Source organism: Zea mays, chromosome 8, assembly GCF_902167145.1.
Source record: "Zea mays cultivar B73 chromosome 8, Zm-B73-REFERENCE-NAM-5.0, whole genome shotgun sequence".
NCBI lineage: Eukaryota > Viridiplantae > Streptophyta > Magnoliopsida > Poales > Poaceae > Zea > Zea mays.
The window spans coordinates 123,890,974-123,911,442 of record NC_050103.1 but is presented as its reverse complement, the minus strand read 5'-3'; the positions used below and the strand labels follow the sequence as shown (position 1 = coordinate 123,911,442).

Here is a 20,469-nt window from a genome sequence, read left to right as displayed (position 1 = left end):
GAGAGGATGGTGGTGATTATGACTTGCAGCCACATCTGCACAACGCAAAAAAAAATCTCAAGTCTTCTATTTAAGAAGATTACTAACAATACTGCATAAAAAGCAGTCATCAAAGGTTGATATACCCTTGAATTGTAGTCTATGGAGTTATTTTGCTTTGTGTTTCTTTTTTTATAATTCTTTGTTATTAATTTTATAGCTCATAGTGATGTTGTGTTAAAGGATGAGAGCATGGCTGATAAGGTTGAGTGGGCAAATCTATATCTATATATCTATATCTATACTACTTATTAAGAGGATAGTGTAGACCATTGCATTGCCCCCGCCCGCCCACCCCCGCCCCGTCGAACAGAATCCCCTGCACTGCGCATCCTTGCCCCCGAGAATCGCGCTGGCCCACGCCGAGTTTCGTGCGTTTCTGACGTCGCGTCCTCCACCAAGGTCCCCATCCTCCCCTCCGCTCTGCAGTAGCCGTCACAACCACCCTCCGCTTTCAATAGGCTTAGGATCTCCTTTTTATATTTTTCACCCTACAATGCAAAATTGTTATATGAAGGTCATGGTATATCATCATATCATGTATTATCAACTTAGGATTTGCCTATTTCAATTAATAGTGGCATTAAGCTAATTTTGGTTGTTCGAAATGGCAGATTTCGATGTTTGTTATGATTGCTGAGTTGATTATTGATAGCATCACTAAATAGTGACCTATGCGTGCGCAAGTGTCCCCTGTTGCAACGCACGGGTATATACCTAGTCCTCTCTTAATCGTCAAAACATGTAAGGTCAAAACCCTTCTTCAACGTGGTGAAATACTTAATTCCTCTACACTCTCCTGGTTCCCTGAAGACAGGCCCACCCATCCATTTCGGATACCAATATTCTGTCCAAATACCTCGAGTAAACTTCTTTGATTTTTGGCACCTGGGTTAGATGCGAAAAACATACCATAAATAATCTTACAAAAAAAAAACTGGATGGCATGAAACTTCAAGGAAACTACTATAGTCAGTTTTCTTTACCTGCTCCTCCAATATTCCAGAAACAGCAATTATTCCACCAGGTTTTGCATAACCAACTATGTCCTCGACCAGCTCCAGTAAGGGATTTAGAAGGATATTTGCTGCAACTACATCATAAGTTCCTCTTGATAACTTCAAGTCAAGGTTATTGGTTGAGTGATGCTCTTCTGATTTGTCGATGAAGCTTGGAAGGCATGAAGGCTGGGCATTTGTTGATACCAAATAAACAGGCATTTGGTTCGAATGTAAACCATTCAGCAACAAGTTTTCTGAAGCAGAGGCTATGGCTTGAGGGTCAATATCTATCCCAGTTGATTGAGTAGCACCCATCTGCATTCATAAGCCTACAACGAGTGAGAAATAGGGTAACACTGCCTTCTTATCATGACACTTGTCAGAGGTAAAAACTGAACACATGGGGAACCTTCAGAGCTGCAATCCCCAATACTCCCGTGCCTGTTCCATAATCCAACACACATTCACCACCTTTAATAACTTCTCGTAGAAATAGAAGGCACAGCTTAGTTGTCGGGTGCTCCCCCATCCCAAAAGCCAAACCTGGATCGATGATTATGTTTGTGGCCTCTGGATCCTATCAATGGAAAAGGATGAGAAGAAACATAAGGAGAAAATTGTCAGCTCAGCGAGATTTTCAGTGTAGTAGAAAAGAAAATTCTAGCAACTTCCTCAAGATCTTCTTTCTAAAAAAACTAAAAATAGTATGATGTGAAGACATACAGGGGGAGTTCTCCATTTAGGAACAACCCAAAGGCCATCAGCCACTTCAGTCGACTCGTATGTTTCCTGCAGCATCCACAAGAGTAATCTTTTCAAGTACTGTATTTGACAAGCAAAAACCGTTTACCCAACTCGAAGGTTAAACACGATGAACCTCATAAATAGTATGCGCAACCCAGCTTAGAGCTATACTAATACTTATAAAAGTCAAATTTTAGTGAAAATACAGTATTGATATGATAAAACTGATAATCAATTAGATTTTTTCTGTTGGCTGTATGCGGCAGTTAGGAAACAGGAGCAAGATTGTCCTTCAAAGGTCACGAACAAGAAAAGTATACAATCTCTAGGTCATAACCTGCACAGTTGCTATCCAATCGCACTGCTTCCCGACAGAGGTTTCATACACTGGACTGTAGTTCACACCAGCTGACCTCGCGGCACTTCTTACACTGGAGTCCACGTCTTCCCCATCAGCATATAATGAAGTTATGGAGATCTGCATAATCAACATTTTGTGCGGGCTAGAATTATCCCAATCGATTGCAGTTAAATATATGAACGGAATAGTATGCGAATTTAAAATGTACAATGCTCACTTCATCGAGATTTTCAGCATCGGAAATGTCATCCACGGTCACGGAGCTAGCACCGAAGCTCAAGAGCGCCTCGGAGAGTACTTCCTGTTTCGCAATGTCATTCGGGAAAAAAAAGATGCATGAGACACTGAAACTACTGCTGGGAGGTGAAGGACAAGAAATCGAAGTGGCTACGAAATGCTGGGAGGGCGTGAGGTACTGACTACTGACCACGTCGTGCCTGCGGCATCGTATGCGGACGGAGAGGTAAGGCGCGGAGAGGTCAGAGTCCGCCGCGGCGGAGCTGGAGGCTGCCTCGTCCCTGGCGTCCACCGCGCGGGTGCTGAAGCTTATCCCTCGCTGGGCTCCACCAGCCGGACCGCTCGGGCCGTCGCGGGCCGGCGAGGGGTGAGCGGAGAACGGGAGGTTGAGGTTACCGCCGCTACTGATGACGTGCGGGACGCGAGGCAATACGGCTAGCGTCGAGGAGAACGTGGAGACGAGGCGGCGGAGAGGGGCGCTGCGAGCGCGCACCAGCGATGGCAACATCTCACTGAGAGGCGGCGTGCGGGAGCCGGGAGGGTGCGTCCGGGATGCAACCGCCCTTTGCAGTCCTCGCATCAATGCCATTACCTACAGGCCCACTAGATGACCAAACAGTCAAGTGGCAGCCTTCAATTTTTACTAGATGTGAGCGGCTGGGTTTCCACGATAGTTAAATTTTAATATAAAACATAGGTACAAAATGATAAACATGACTATGAAATGCAAAATTTGTATGATAAAATAACATCTTAATATTAATATTATATTGACGATATAAATATATAATATTATTATAAATATGCCGACTTAAATAGAATGAATTGATGTCAAATAAATATTATAATACCGTACAAATTATTTTAAAAAAATTATTATAGAATTGTTGGCTAAAGATGGTCATCCTATGAACCTCTTCAGCGGTTTTGATCGGAAGCGGTGAACATAGCTTGTCATGCTATAAACCGGCTCTATTTGCATCGCCTCCTCAAGAAGACCTCATACGAACTCCTAACTGGTAACAAACCCATTGTTTCCTACTTTCGTGTATTTGGGAGCAAATGCTACATTTTGGTAAAGAAATGTAGGCATTCAAAGTTTGCTCCCAAAGTTGTAGAATGATTTTTACTAGGGTATGACTCAAATACAAAAGCATATAGAGCCTTCAACAAATCATCAGGATTAGTTGAAGTCTCTAGCGATGTTGTATTTGATGAAACTAATGGCTCTCCAAGAGAGCAAGTTGATCTTGATGATATAGATGAAGATGAGATTCCGACGGCCGCAGTGCGAACAATGGCGATAGGTGATGTGCGACCACAGGAATCACAAGAGCAAGATCAACCTTCCTCCTCTACACTGGTGCATCCCACAACTCAAGATGGTGAACAGATACCTCAAGAAGAAGGGCAGGATCAAGGGGGAGCACATGAAGAACAGGATAAGGAGGAAGAAGCGTCACAAATTCCTCCAACTCAAGTTCGGTCTACAATCCAAAGGAATCATCCAGTGGATCAAATCCTGGGTGATATCAGCAAGGGAGTAATAACTCGCTCACGTTTAGCCAATTTTTGTGAGCATTACTCGTTTGTTTCTTCTATTGAGCCTTTCAGGGTAGAAGAAGCATTGCAGGATCCAGACTGGGTGTTGGCCATGCAGGAAGAGCTCAACAACTTCAAGAGAAATGAAGTCTGGAGCCTGGTGCCACGTCCAAAGCAAAACGTTGTGGGAACGAAATGTGCGTTCCGCAACAAGCAAGACGAACACGGAATGGTGACAAGAAATAAGGCTCGACTTGTGGCAAAATGTTATGCCCAAGTCGCAGGTTTGGATTTTGAGGAGACTTTTGCTCCTGTGGCTAGGCTAGAATCAATTAGAATATTATTAGCCTATGTTGCTCACCACTCGTTTAAGCTGTTTCAAATGGACGTGAAGAGTGCCTTCCTCAACGGACCAATCAAGGAGGAGGTGTATGTGGAACAACCCCCTGGCTTTGAGGATGATAGGTATCCCGACCACGTCTACAAGCTCTCTAAAGCGCTCTATGGACTTAAGCAAGCCCCAAGAGCATGGTATGAATGCCTTAGAGATTTTCTCATTTCTAATGCTTTCAAGGTTGGGAAAGTTGATCCTACACTCTTTACTAAGACTTGCAATGGTGATCTTTTTGTGTGCCAAATATATGTCGATGACATTATATTTGGTTCTACTAATCAAAAGTCTTATGAGGAGTTTAGCAGGGTGATGATGCAAAAAGTTTGAGATGTCAATGATGGGCGAGTTGAACTACTTCCTTGGATTTCAAGTGAAGCAACTCAAGGAAGGCACCTTCATATCCCAAACGAAGTACACTCAAGATCTACTCAAGAGGTTTGGGATGGAGGATGCAAAGCCCGCGAAGACACCGATGGGAACGGACGGGCATCTGGACCTCAATAAAGGAGGTAAGTCCGTTGATCAAAAGGCATACCGGGCTATGATAGGATCTTTACTTTATCTTTGTGCTAGTAGACCAGATATTATGCTAAGTGTATGCATGTGTGCTAGATTTCAATCCGACCCCAAGGAGTGTCACCTTATGACCGTTAAGCGAATTCTTAGATATTTAGTTTCTACGCCTTGCTTCGGGATCTAGTATCCAAAGGGGTCTACCTTTGACTTAATCGAATATTCAGAATCTGACTATGCCGGGTGCAAGGTTGATAGGAAGAGCACATTAGGGACTTGTCAGTTTCTAGGAAGGTCCCTGGTGTCTTGGAGCTCTAAGAAATAAACATCTATTGCCCTATCCACCGCTGAGGCCGAGTATGTTGCCGCAGGACAGTGTTGCGTGCAAATGCTTTAGATGAGGCAAACCCTCCGAAACTTTGGCTACAATCTGAGCAAAGTCCCACTCCTATGTGACAATGAGAGTGCAATCCGCTTGGCGGATAATCCAGTTGAACACAATCGCACTAAGCACATAGACATCTGGCATCACTTTTTGAGAGACCACCAGCAAAGGGGAGATATCGATATTTACCATATTAGCACCGAGAACCAGCTAGCCGATATCTTCACCAAGCCTTTAGATGAGAAAAGGTTTTGCAGGCTGCGTAGTGAGCTAAATGTTTTAGATTCGCGTAACTTGGATTGATCTATAGCATACATGTGTTCTATGTCGTTGATCATGTCACTTTAAGCTTTATTGTCTTTAAATTGCTTACATTTGATGCTCAAGTTGTACAAGTCATCCCCGAACCTCACAAGTCCCTATGCAAATGATGCACATGTTTAGGGGAGATGAGCTACAACTTGACTCCCTTGAGACTAACCTGTTTGTTGAGTATTCTTGAAATAGTCTCAAAGGGATATTGAAAGGGAAAAGTGAACTTGGACAAAGAAAGAGCTTCCACTGCATTCCGGTATAAATGTATCTTGTCCCAAGTTCTTTGTTATGCTCTTATTGCCATTTTGCTCTTATTTGACATTTTGGTGAGGCAATGAGGTTAAAAGGCCAAAAAGGTCTCCCGTTTTGGTGCTTAATGCCAAAGGGGGAGAAATTAAGGCCAAAGCAAATGGATCAGCCAACCACTTGTGAAATTTCAAAAAATGTAGAGCTAGAAGCTTTGTATTTAATCAAAACCCTTTTATTGCAAAATCGTTCTCTTATGGGGGAGAAGTTTCATTATGAGAAAAAGGGGGAGTTTGTGGCATTTGATTAAATCTACTCTTGAAATATCTCTCTATTTACCCAAACAAGTATGTTTGACTTAGAAATAGGAAAAATAATTTTTTTGTGAAAATAAACCAAGTGGTGGCAAAAGTGATCCAAATATGCCAAATTCTATGTGAGATAAATTGATCTTCAAATTGCGCTCTTTAAAGAATGATATTGCACTTCTAGTTGCTTTTTAAATGTGATGGCATAAATCACTAAAAAGGGAGAGATTTAAAGGGAAATGTGCCCTTGGGCCATTTCTATAAATATTTTGGTGATTAGATGCCCAACACATATTGTATTAAGGTGATTTGTGCAAAGTGTTAAAGAGATGCAAATAAATAATAAAGGTAAGCTCTAGACGCTTGGTCAATTAATTTATATGCTAAACACTCTTGTCTAAGTGTCAGGAACTCAACTAAGTGAAGTCCAAAAGAATCAAATGAAGACAAATAAAGAAACGAAGAAAAGGTGCTGGACTGCGCAGCACCGGACGGTCCAGAGCAACTCATCGGACAGTCCGGTGTGTGCACCAGACAGTCCGGTGCACGGTCTGCGCAAACTCTCTGCTCTCGGGTTTTCCTGGCTACGTCGGCTATAAATCACCGGACAGTCCGATGCTCCAGTCGTGCAACGGCTATCTGCCACGTCGACGAGCGCCAACGGTCATATGGCGCACCGGACGGTCCGGTGCCCCACATAACAGGAAACTAGCCAATCAGGGGATTCTCTGTCGTGTCCTGTGCTCGCACTATTCACTGTCCGGTGCGCCACCGGACAGTCCGGTGCACCGACGAACAAAAGGCAAGAATTGCCTACCAAATGGAGTTCCAACGGCCCCTAGCTGCCTTGAGGCTATAAAAGGGACCCCTAGGCACATGGAGCAACACACCAAGCATTCTCTAAACATCCTAAGACGCCTAGACTCCGCAAATACGCATTTGGATCATTATGACTGAGATTTGAGCACTAAGTGTGTTGTGAACTTGTGGCATTGTTCTTATGTGCTCTCTTCTTGACTTGCGTGCGTATTGTTGCTGCGATTCTAGTCTTGTGTGTGTTTCTTTCCCTCCCCTACTCTTGTGCTTTTCTTGTGAACAACATTGTAAGGGTGAGAGGCTCCAACTTGTGGAGATTCCTCACAAACGGGAAAACATCGCAAAGGAAGAAAAACTGTGGTACTCAAGTTTGATCGTTGGATCACTTGAGAGGGATTGAGTGCAATCCTTGACCGAAGGAGGTCACCACAACGTGGAGTAGGCATTGGCCGAACCACGGGATAAAATCACCATGTCTCTTGTGCCATCTTTTATTGTGATTGGTTTCTCTTCTTGAGTTCTCACTATAGCATCTTGGTTTTGATCTAACTAACATTTTCATAACCAAGTTTGGACTATTTAGTATTTGATTTTACAGGATCACCTATTCACCCCCCTCTAGGTGCTCTCAGTGCTTTATTCTTGTTAAAATATGTAGAAATTCAAAAGTTGCTCCTAAAGCAGTAGAAGGTTTTTACTTAGTTATGACTCAAACACAAGGGCATATAGAGTCTTCAACAAGTCTACCGGATTAGTTGAAGTTTCTTGTGACATTGTGTTTGATGAGACTAATGACTCTCAATTAGAGCAAGTTGATCTTGATGAGTTAGATGATGAAGAGGCTCCGTGCATCGCACTAAGGAACATGTCCATTGGAGAGGAGTGTCCACAAGAACCCGAAGAGCCTTCACAACACAAGATCAACCATCATCCTCCATACAAGCATCTCCACCAACTCAAGATGAGGAACTAGCTCAAGAAGAAGAAGGTCAAGTTCAAGACAATGAGCCACTTCAAGAAGAACACATCGATCAAGGGGGAGATGAAGTTGATCAAGAAAAGGAGGATGAACAAGAGCTTCAAGATCAAAGACCGCCTCACCCAAGAGTCCACCAAGCAATTCAACAAGATCACCCTGTCAACCCTATACTTGGTGGCATTCAAAAGGGGGTAACCACTCGCTCTCGAGTTGCTCATTTTTGTGAACATTACTCTTTTGTGTCTTCTGTTGAGCCATACAGGATAGAGAATGCACTTAGAGATCTTGACTGAGTGGTGGAAATGCAAGAGGAGCGCAACAACTTCACAAGGAATGAGGTCTGGCATTTAGTTCCACGTCCTAACCAAAATATTGTAAGTACCAAGTGGGTATTCCGCAACAAACAATATGAGCATGGTGTGGTTACTAGGAACAAAGCCCGACTTGTTGCAAAGGGGTATTCACAAGTCGAAGGTTTGGATTTCGATGAGACCTATGCACTGGTAGCTAGGCTTGAGTCTATTCGAATATTACTTGCCGATGCTACTTACCATGGAGGCTTGAGTAAATTCGAGTATTACTTGCATATGCTACTTACCATGGCTTTAAGTTATATCAAATGTATGTGAAAAGTGCCTTCCTCAATGGTCCTATCAAGGAAGAGGTGTATGTTGATCAACCTCCTGGCTTTGAAGATAGTGAGTATCATTCACATGTCTATAAGCTCTCAAAGGCGCTTTATGGGACCAAACAAGCCCTAAGAGCATGGTATGAATGCCTAAGAGACTTTCTCATTAATAATATTTTAAAGTCAGAAAAGATGACCATACTATCTTCACTAAAACAATTGTCAAAGACTTGTTTATAAGCCAAATTTATGTTGATGATATTATCTTTGGGTCTACTAACAAGTCATCCTGTGAAGAGTTTAGTAGGATTATGATACAGAAATTTGAGATGTCCATGATGGGGGAGTTGAAGTATTTCCTTGGATTCCAAATCAAGCAACTCCAAGAGGGCACCTTCATTAGCCAAACAAAGTACACTCAAGATATTCTCAAAAAGTTTGGGATGAAGAATGCCAAACCCATCAAGACTCCTATGAGAACAAATGGGCATCTCGACCTCGACACTGGAGGTAAATCTATAGATCAAAAGGTATACCGGTTGATGATAGGATCTTTACTCTATTTATGTGCTTCACGGCCAGATATTATGCTTTCAATATGCATGTGTGCTCGATTCCAAGCCGACCCTAAGGAAATCCACCTAAGGGTCGTAAAAAGAATCATGAGCTATTTAGTTTACACTCCTAAGTTTGGGCTTTGGTACCCCAAGGGATCTACCTTTGATCTAATCGGGTATTCTAATGTTGATTATGCCAAATGTAAGATTGATAGAAAGAGTACATCAGGGACTTGTCTGTTTCTGGGGAGATCCCTAGTGTCTTGGGCTTCAAAGAAACAAAATTCAGTAGCTCTATCCACTGCCAAAGCTAAGTATATTGCTGCAGGACACTGTTGTGCACAATTACTCTGGATGAGGCAAACTCTTAAGAACTATGGCTATAAATTGAGCAAACTCCCTCTCCTATGTGACAATGAGAGTGCAATCCTCATGGCGAACAATCCTATTGAACACAGCCGCATAAAGCACATAGACATCCGGTATCACTTCATGAGAGATCACCAACAATTGGAAGATATCGCAGTTGCTTATGTTAGCACCCACAACTAGTTAGCCGATATCTTCACCAAGCCCCTAGATGAAAAACTTTTAGCAAGCTTAGGAATAAACTAAATGTCTTAGATTCTCGGAACTTTGATTGAAATCATGCACACATTGCTCATTTTTATACCTTTGATCATGGCATGTCTCTTTCATTTGGTACAAATACATAATTCTTATTCTTCTTGTGCCAAAGCTAAAACTAATGTACTTCCAAGTGTATTTCTATACTTATTCTTACATTGAAAGGGAAATGGAGTTGTAGGCAAAAGCAAGGCTTCCACTACGTTTTCGTCAGTATCGTATACCCTTTGCCCTACTCATGCATTTACATTCAGTTCCCGTTTGTTTCCTTCCATTTTGAGGAATTCGAATCTTACTAATGGAATAGGCTATTTTTTAGAATGTGACTTTCCACCACTTTCTAAAGTTATCATATAAGCCTATCTCAAATTCATAGAGTGAGAGATGGAAATTGATTATATAGATTTATATGTTATTATTCCGATATACAACTTTATAGCACACTCTTCTACTTGCTTCGCTATAACATAAAAAAAGTATATAACTATCTCTCTCATATGATTTAGGATAATATACAAATATATTACATATATAAATATATAAACTTAATTAGTTTTGTCTAAATTATAATTATTAAAATAGAATTCAGTTCCAACGAAACAAACGGGCCCTCATATCTTTCTTGTTAAAGGCCTCTAGGTTTCTTTGTTTTTGGCGCTTAATGCTAAAGGGGGAGAAATTAATAGGCCAAAGCAAAAGGACCGCACCACCACCCTGTTTTCTGAAAACTGTTTCTTCCAAATTGGAATTATTGCGTTTGCAGAAACCCTCTTGACACCTTAGGGGAGAACTTTTTCAGGGAGAGCTTTTATTTAGTCAAAGGAAAAGAATTTGAAAAAGGGGGAGAATATTTCAAAACTCAAAAATGCCTTTGAAAATTATATTCTTATACCATTGGCTAATTGCAAAATAATTTGAAAAGACTTCTCCAAAAGGATTTGCAAAAACAAGCTAAGTGGTGCAAATGTGGTCTAATATTTTAACTATATCAAAACATTCATATATTTGCTTTCATTTCAAAGTAACTTATGCACATCTGTCAAAATGCAAGCTAGCTACATTTCTACACTTTATATTTGCTTTGATTTGTATTGGCATCAATCACCAAAAAGTTGGATATTGAAAGGGAAATGGCCTTAACCATTTTCTATAATCGATTTTGGTGCTTGACGACCATCACAAACATTATGGACTAACTAGTTTGCTTAGTTGATTATTTCTCAGGTGCATAAGTTTGTCTACATCAATTCTAAGTCGACTGTCTGGAATACCGTAGATTATTCCGGATAGGAGAAGCTTTTTGGAAAATTCACCTATGTGCGGACCGTCCGGGCCCTTCCGGTGGACCGTCCGCGACACCAAGGTGTGCCTCGGACAGGAACAATGCAAAACACACATTTTCACTACGGATTGTCCAAAGGAGAAGAGAGCATCATCCGGGACCAAGCTCGGACCGTCTGGCCTCAGACGCGGACTGTCCGCTCGTTGAAAAACTAGAAAACCCAAAGGTGGCGGGTTCGGTAAAATGCATTTTAAGCGACCTCACTGATCGTCCGGGGTGCACGACCGGACCATCCACGACTGCTTTATCTGACATCTGACGACACATTTAATGCACTTGTAGCCATTGATATTGCCGTTACTACTAATTGTTGCGATTTCAATCATTGATGTGCAGGGGCGGACCGTCCGGACCAGGGGCGCGGACCGTCCGGACCAGGGGCGCGGACCGTCCGTGGTTGGCAGAAAGGAGGCAACGACTAGGAAGTGGGTGGTGGCTACAACCCAACCGTCTCCATTCAATTCATCCAATCATTCTACTCACTCACATTCAATACAAGAGAAAGCAATTCATTCCAAGACACATTCAAAGCTTCCAAACCTCTCTAAGTGCCATAATTGCAACTAGTGATCATTAGTGATTCGTGACTTGAGAGAGTGTGATCCGGTGTTCCATTTGTTGCTCTTGTTGCTTGGTTTTCTTAATCGTGCTTTCTTCATCTCCTTCTAAACTCTCAAGTGACTTGTAAAGCTAGCAAGAGACACCTAAGCGTGTGGTGATCCTTGCGAGGTCTAAGTGACCCTCGAGATTAAGGAGAAACACTCATCCAGTATAAGTGATCGTTTGAGAGAGGGAAAGGGTCGAAAGAGACCCGACCTACGTGGCCTCCTCAACGGGGAGTAAGTTCTTTGGAACCAAACCTTAGAAAACAAATCACTGTGTTCATTTGTGTTGACCATTATCCTACAATTTGATTCTTCCTCTCCCCTCTCTCTAAGTCCTCTTGCTCACAATCTTTTGAATTAGCTCCTAAAGTCATCCGCATTGATTGAGCAACTCATAGAAAGAACTCTCTTCCGCACTCTGATTTCATTATTACTTATTTCTAATCCTAACCCCGGGTGAAGTTCATGTTCAAAGTTTATAGTTTTCAGGTTTCGTCTATTCACCCCCCCCCCTCTAGGCAACTTTCAAAGTCCTTATGTAATAAGTTCATGTCCTTATGGAATAATGTTATCACTAATGGTGTTGTTGTGTGAGTAAACTTTATGGACACACATAAAAGTGCATCTGATTTCTCCTAAAATCGGGTGTGACATTTAGTTATATTCCAAAAGTCTACTTCGTGTTACTCATTAATCTAGAGGTTGATCTCCTATATCTTTTTACAGCTAAAGAAAAATTATAGAGTACTCTATTCAATTAACCTTCTTTCCTGAAACTTCTCTAGTTTTAACCAAGTTTTGTTGAACTTGGTAGAAGTTTTAGATACAAATTAGTCCGTAAAATAAAGTAGGGAAACATGACATGTGTGATAAGTTTTAATAATAACAATTTACTTGTAAATATTTGATAGTCCATCACAAGTATGAACATATTTATCTCAAAGGCAAACACATGGACTAGAGGTGTTGTTCTGCAGACCTAGTCCTAAAAGTATGGGTCGTGCCTAATGGGCCAGCACGGGTCTGGCACGAAAATGATGGCACGAAGCCCAGTCTAGCACGGGAAAAAATCGAGCCAACATGACACGTATGGCGGGCTGGGCCATGCTCAGGCTGGCGGCTCGGCGACCCAAAAAAACCCGGCACGCCTTCATGGGCTGTGTTTGGGATAGCCCGACAATGTTTAGAGCACAAACGCACGGGTGTATGCATTTACATCGTCTGTGGCCGCCGCCTCGTTTCCATCTCCGGTTTTCTCTAGTCCTGACTCGTTTCCTCTCTTGGTCTCGCCCTCTCGGTGACTCTCCACCCTCCTCGGCTCCTCCCTCCAGGCCTCCACTCCTCTAAGTCGTCGGCAGTCTGCCGCGGCCTCTACCACACTTCTATGGGCTCGACGTTCCACGCCTTCGTGGCAAGACCCCTTGGTAACATCCTAAATTTGGGGGTATAAATTTTTTCTCTAGTACTTACCAAATTCAGGTGTTATTCCTTTTCTCACCTCTATAGATTTTCTCTCTCTTCTTTTAATAGAGTTTTGGGTATTTATTTGAGAGGTGTATTATTTTCTTTAGAATATTAAAACCTAGAGGAGACATAAAATGTTGCATCATGTTGAGCTTAAACTTTATTTTTGGTTGATGCACTTGTTTCAAATATTTATATTTGAATTGGTGGTTTGATTTGATTTGAATTCAAAGAAGAAAATAAAAAGAAATTGAATAGAAAAATCAGAATAAAAGAAAAACCAGAAATCAGTCGAGCCCTCCCGCTCCCTCAGCCTTTCGGCCCAGCTTGACAACTTCGCGCGCACGTGCCCTCTCCCTCTGCACGGTGGGACCCGCCTGTCGCTGTCGTTCCCCTCGCCCACGCGCACCCGTTGCTCCATCTCCCTCTGATAGGACAGTCCCGCTTGTCGGCGCTGCCCGCTCGCTCACGCACCCTCTCCCGCTGGCCCGTGGGCCCTGCCAGTATGTCTTGTCCCCCCAATCGTCCGCGTGCACGACTCGCGCGCACGCTGTGGACTCCGCGCCCACGACACACGTCGAGGCCGTGCCAGACCCACCTCAGCCATTTCTAGCGGCCCACACCCCACTCCCTCTCCCCCTCACTTGCACCCCTACAGAGCTCCCGCACTCACTTCACGCCGCGCGCGCCATCGAAGACATCATCGCCGACCGCCATGGTCCCGTGCTTGTTCTGCGGTCGCAGTCGAGCCCTCGTCGTGTCGGTTGCCTCGATGAGCTTCGCCTCATCGCCAGCAACCGGGACACCACTTGATTCACTCCCTCCCTCTTTATTTATCTCGGTCCACGCTCACCGGCCCTTCCTCCGCGCCACCATCGACCCGAGCCTTCCCTCGAGGTAACCAACCTACCCTACCTCTGTTTTCCCCTTGTCTGCCTCGGTTGTGAGCGATTGCTCACTGGAGTAGAACTGCGCCGCCGCCGAGCTGCCAAGCCATGAATTTCCACCTTCCAGCGCCCATGTGTCGGTGTTGTGCCCATGGTCGTGTTTGCCACACTCCTCCGAACCTCCCTGAGCCCGTCCCGGCGCCCCAAGGCCCCCAGCGTGCATGCACCCTCGTCTCCGGCAGAGCTCCGCCACGGACTCGAATGAGGCCGCCGCTGGCGGTTAGCGAGCCACACTTAGGCCAGCCCTTCAATCCCTAGCGTTCATCTCAGATCAGATGGCTCGAATTTAAATATATCAAACCTAATCCTAATTGTTCGCTCGGGATTCGGCCGCTCTGATTCGTCCCTCACCAGCACCGCTGCCATCGGGCCCGACCTATCGGCCCCACTGACCCCTGGTCGTTGCCCGCCTTGGCCCACCTGTCAGTCGCGCATGTCCGCCAATCTAATCTCGGTCGTTGATCCGAGATCTAATGGCCGAGGGAACCTGATACCCATTCACTTGGAAATCTTGTTAAGAGAACCCTCAGGTTTTCGAGAATTAATTCGCCGTCTTGTGTCCTTGCGCCCAGGCCCCTGATTTCTTGCACAGAGGCCCTAGACTTTATTTTAATCACAGGAATGGGTTTAATTTAGTGTTTTTGAATTCTAAAACTTGTAAATTTCATATCTTTTGCATATGAACTCAAAATTAAGTGGCTCGAATTGCAAAATTTTCATAATGTTATTCTCTATCTGTTTAAATGATATTCGTTCCCTGTTTGCATGTCCCAATTTTGTGGCTAGACTCTAGGTTAATTTAAAGTGATAGAATATTCATTAAACGTAAAATAAAAGTGAAACCCTAATGAATATTCAAGTCCTTAACTATGTAGATTTAATTTCAATGAATGTATGGTCTCATCCCTGGAATAACTTTATCTAAATAAATAGTTTACTAAAATAGACATAGTTAGGTAGTTGATCTACTGAGATAGGCAATAGTTGGAGAACAACAAGCCACTAAGTATATTAACCTACCCGAGAACCTAGAATTCACTTGTGTGTTTGTACTTTTCCACTGAACCTATGTTTACTCTATTGCATATGATTGGTGTATTGTTCCTTTGTCATTTCCCAAGTGTGTTGAATGAATTATTGTTTTGCGTAGACAACGAGCAGTTCGAGGTTTCCGAGTGTGTTGCAGGAGACTTCCCTGAGCAGCAACTTGGTGAAGGCAAGTGTCCTCTGACCCATTATGTCCTACTTACTTTATAATTCACTGTCCTGCATACCATGATCAACCTAAGGATTGACTAGTATCCTATTTTCCTGTCCTTGTTTACCCTTTGGGAATTGGTTACTATGATTAGTATTATGCTATTGTTTTACTTTAATCAATGAACATGATGATAACATTTATGATACGATGATGCTATCTTGTTTATGATGATGAACATGTGATATTTTAGGGAACTCAGGCTGTTTCCCGAGTACCTCTCCGTAAGGACCTGTTCGCTAGATGACCACCCAGGAAAACAGTACAACCATGAGAGTGGTATGGGATGTCCTTAGCTGATTAATTGGAGGAACTTGTAGGTGTAGATGGCTTCACCATTGTGCCGTCGATGGGGGTCAAGGCATAGTGCTTGCTCTGCTAAGAGAGGGTGTCGAGGTTCATTTGATTTGGTTTTGTTAGTCACCCACCTTAGGGAGGAGTATTGTGTTTGTATGACTGGTGAAACCTAACGGGCAACTACACACCAGGGGAATCTTTATAAAGGCTAGGTAGTGATACCCTGCCAGGCCACCTAGGTAGTGGTCAATGGGGAGTAGCCCTCATCGGGCAGAAAGGGAATCACAGCTCATAAGTAAAGTGTGCAACCTCTGCAGAGTGTTAGAAACTGGTATATCAGCAGTGCTCGCGGTTATGAGCAGCCTTGGGAGCTCCTTTGATTAGAGTTACTCTAGATACTTTTTATGATGATGCTTAACGATGATGACTATCCGTATGGTATTTGGTATTTTCTCTTGGAGGGAGTGCCATTTGGGTAATAACTTGGGATTATTCATAAAACTTGGCTTTTCTACTAGTAATACCAACTAAAAGCAACTGCTTTAAGCTTAACTCCACATACAGCTAGTCCACTTTTGCGAAACGGGACATTTGCTGAGTACCTTGATGTGTACTCACCCTTGCTTTAAAACACCCAAACCCCAGGTTGTCCCCATCGCAACCAATGCTCAGGAGAAGATGATGGCAACATGGAGGATTTCTAGGAGTTTTGGGACTTCGATGAGTTCTAGAGTAGTTTAGTGGCAAATCCCTAGTCAGCTGCATGTGAAGGCCTTATCGTACTACGTTTCGTATTCGCACTTTGATTATGATTATGTCTTAAGTTAATGACTCTGTGGATGTCTTGGACATCTTGATGTAATAAAGTACCATTTCTGCTATTATTTTGAGCAATGTGTGATGATGTCCAACTATGTAATCATTGTGTACGTGAATTTCTGATCCTGGCACATACATGGTTCGCATTCGGTTTACCTTCTAAAACTGGGTGTGACACCCTTATGTGCTTTGTTCAGATCCATTGTGTAGCTCGAAACCCTAATCCCGATTTGTAGGTAGCGAATCCTAGGAACTGATGCACCACTGTTGCCAGCTCAACAGACTTTGGCAAGGTATGCAAAAAATCCCCTAACTCAACCCGTTGTTGACCCGTTCACATCTGTGCATTTTCCCAAGAGGGAACATTAATTGCTTGTTCCTTCGATTCTCACCTTTTCCTTCGATGATGATGCATTTTAATGCTATTATCTATGGTTTTTAATGGACTATGGGCTTTTCTTAAAACCCTAGTGCTATTATCTGTGGTTGTGAATCATGCCCCCGGGAGCTCGAGCTTGTTATATACCCATGTTTGATTGTTGCTCACTTTCTCTGCCTAGATCTGTATTCCCCACTTGTTTCTCTACCTAGATCTGTTCCCCACTAATTACTTAGCACATGAGCATCTGAGCTTACAATGGGGAGGAAGATGATAGTTGCTAGAAAATCTTATGCTAGTAGGAGGATAGATGGTTCCAGCAATTCTTGCGAACTCGCCCCAACCGTGGAAGGTCGACCTATTTGTAGTGCCTCCTTAGCAGCTGATGGTGGTGGAGGTGTATGTGTTTATAGTGCTAGTGCCTCTTTACCAGCAAATGGTGGTGGAGGTGTACCTATTTCTAGTGGTAGTGCCTCCTTACCAGCATATGGTGGTGGAGATGTACCTGTTTCCAATGGTGATGGGTTGATGTGCTAGTGAAGAGTGCTGCTAAACCATCTGTTTACAGGGCAGAGTGTTGGAAACATATGGATAAGCCAGAAATTGTCGAGAATGGTATAAAAAGTTACATTGTTGTATGCCACTATTGTAAAATTGAATTGAGTTTGGATTCTTGAGAGCACCTAGAGGGGCGGTGAATAGGTGATCCTGTAAAAACTTAAACTTATAGCCACAAAACTTGGTTAAGTGTTAGCACAATGGAATTAAGTGGCTAAGGACCGAGCTCTTCTGAAACACAATGGTCACAAAGAAAACAAGCACAAGAGACACGAAGATTTATCCTGTGGTTCGGCCAAGTATAACACTTGCCTACTCCACGTTGTGGCGTCCCAATGGACGAGGGTTGCACTCAACCCCTTTCAAGTGATCCAATGATCCACTTGAATACCACAGTTCTTTTCTTTCTTATACTCTTTCCCGTTTGCGAGGAATCTCCATAACTTGGAGTCTCTCGCCCTTACAACAAAGATCAAAGTGAAAGCACTAGAGTAAGGGAGGGAAGCACACACACAAATCCGCAGCAATACGCACACACACAGCCAAGACTTGAGCTCGAATGAGTCGCAACAAGTTCACCACTAGAACGGAGCTCAAATCACTAAGAAAGTCAATCAAGTGCGCGGAGACAGAGTGTGGAAGATTTAGAATGCTCAAAGTATGCTTAGGGTATCTCCTCCATGCGCATAGGGGTCCCTTTTATAGCCCCAAGGCAGCTAGGAACCCTTGGAGGCATTCTTGGAAGGCAATTCTTGCCTTCTGTCGGGTGGCGCACCAGACAATCCGGTGCACCACCGGACATCCACTGTTCATTGTCTGGTGCGGATCTCCTTCCTAAAATGGCACAGCCGACTGTTGCAGAATTGCGGCAGTTGGCACACCGGTCACTATCCGGTGCACACCGGACAGTCCGGTGCCCCCTGCCGACCGTTGGCGCGCCCACGTGTCGCGCGCGGATTGCACGGCCGACTGTTGGCGCAGTCGACCGTTGGCTCACCGGACAGTCTGGTGCACCACCGGACAGTCCGGTGAATTATAGCCGTACGCCGCCGACGAATTCCCGAGAGTGGCCAGTTCGCTAGAGTCCAGCCTGGCGCACCGGACACTGTCTGGTGCACCACCGGACAGTCCGGTGCACCCAGACTAAGCAACAGTTGGCTGTACATAGCCAACTCTTTTCCAATCATTTTCTTTTCCTGATTCTAGCACTTAGACAAATATATTAGCACACAAAAACCAATGTACTAAGTCTAGAACCATACCTTCTTGTCGATTTGCACTTCATCCATCATTTGGCATATAATTACTTACTCAATATGTGTTGGGAACTTAATCACCAAAATATACTAGAAATGACCCAAGGGCACATTTCACTTTTAATCTCCCCCTTTTTGGTGATTAATGCCAACACATTAAAAAGCAACAAATGGAAGTGCAACATCAATGCAATTTAGAACAAAAATAGTCTTTGACAAGATTTGACATATTTGGATCGTTCTTCGCCACCACTTGGTTTGTTTTTGCAAATCAAATTCATTTTCCTATCTCTAAGTTAAACACACATGTTTAGCCACAAGGAGAGATAATCCAAGAGTAAAAATGATTAAGAGCCAAAAACTCCCCCTTTTCCCATAATCAAACATTCTCCCCACAAGAGACCAAATTTTGATAGTAAGAGTTATTTTGACAAATCAAAATTCTACTTTACTCTTTTTCAAAAATTTCACAAGTGGTAGCTGATCCATTTGCTTTGGCCTTATTTTCTCCCCCTTTGGCATTAAGCACCAAAACGGGATCAATCTTGGCCCTAAAACCCCATTGCCTCACCAAAATCGTCAATTACGAGTAAAGAGGCAATAAGAGCATGGGGATGAACTTGGAGTAAATTACCCTCTCATCGGAGTGCAGTGGAAGTCTTGCATGGTCCAAGTTCACCTTTCCCTTTCAATCCACCTTTGAGACTAAATTAAGTAAACTCAAGCACACGATTAGTCTCAAAGGGTCAAATTGTAGCATTTCTCCCCCTAAATATGTGCATCATTCACACATGGACTTGTGAGGTCCGGGGATCTCTTGCACAACTTGATCACCATAAGTAAGCAATAGTATGCATAAAGGAACATGATCAAAGACATAAAACACATGTATGCTATAGATCAATCCAAGTTATGCGAATCTAAGACATTTAGCTCACTACGCAGCCTGCAAAAGGTCTTCTCATCTAAAGGCTTGGTAAAGATATCGGCTAGCTGGTTCTCGGTGCTAACATAAAACACTTCGATATCTCCCTTATGTTGGTGGTCTCTCAAAAAGTGATGTCGGATGTCTATGTGCTTAGTGCGGCTGTGTTCAACAGGATTATCCGCCATGCGGATTGCACTCTCATTGTCACATAGGAGTGGGACTTTGCTCAGATTGTAGCCAAAGTCCCGGAGGGTTTGCCTCATCCAAAGTAGTTGCGCGCAATACTGTCCTGCCGCAACATACTCGGCCTCAGTGGTGGATAGGGCAACGAAAGTTTGTTTCTTAGAACTCCAAGATACCAGGGACCTTCCTAGGAATTGGCACGTCCCTGATGTACTCTTCCTATCAACCTTGCATCCAGCATAATCGGAGTCTGAATATCCAATCAAGTCAAAGGTAGACCCCTAGCAAGGCGTAGCAACTAAATATCTAAGAATTCGCTTAACGGCCACAAGGTGACACTCCCTTGGGCCGGATTGAAATCTAGCACACATGCATACGCTAAGCATAATATCCAGTCTACTAGCACATAAATAAAGCAAAGAACCTATCATAGATCGGTATGCCTTTTGATCAACGGATTTACCTCCTTTGTTGAGGTTGACATGTCCGTCGGTTCCCATTGGAGTTTTTGCGGGCTTGGCGTCCTTCATCCCAAACCGCTTGAGCAAGTCTTGCGTGTACTTCGTTTGAGAGATGAATGTGCCGTCCTTGAGTTGCTTCACTTAGAACCCAAGGAAGTAGTTTAACTCGCCCATCATCGACATCTCAAATTTCTGAGTCATCACCCTACTAAACTCTTCACAAGACTTTTGGTTAGTAGAACCAAATATTATGTCATCGACATAAATTTGGCACACAAAT

At 43.4% G+C, this 20,469-nt stretch overlaps 1 protein-coding gene across 1 annotated transcript; it reads right to left on the bottom strand.

Moving 5' to 3' along the window:
* Window positions 1-661: 661 nt before the first annotated feature.
* LOC100384389 (uncharacterized) lies at window positions 662-2,950 on the bottom strand. The gene is made up of 7 exons (NM_001176932.1): window positions 2,573-2,950; window positions 2,363-2,446; window positions 2,122-2,262; window positions 1,764-1,829; window positions 1,450-1,617; window positions 1,026-1,355; window positions 662-927 (listed from the first exon to the last, which is right to left on the bottom strand). The coding sequence occupies exons 1-7, from the start codon at window positions 2,888-2,890 to the stop codon at window positions 829-831; spliced, it is 1,206 nt and encodes a 401-aa protein (NP_001170403.1). The 5' UTR covers window positions 2,891-2,950; the 3' UTR covers window positions 662-828.
* Window positions 2,951-20,469: the final 17,519 nt, after the last annotated feature.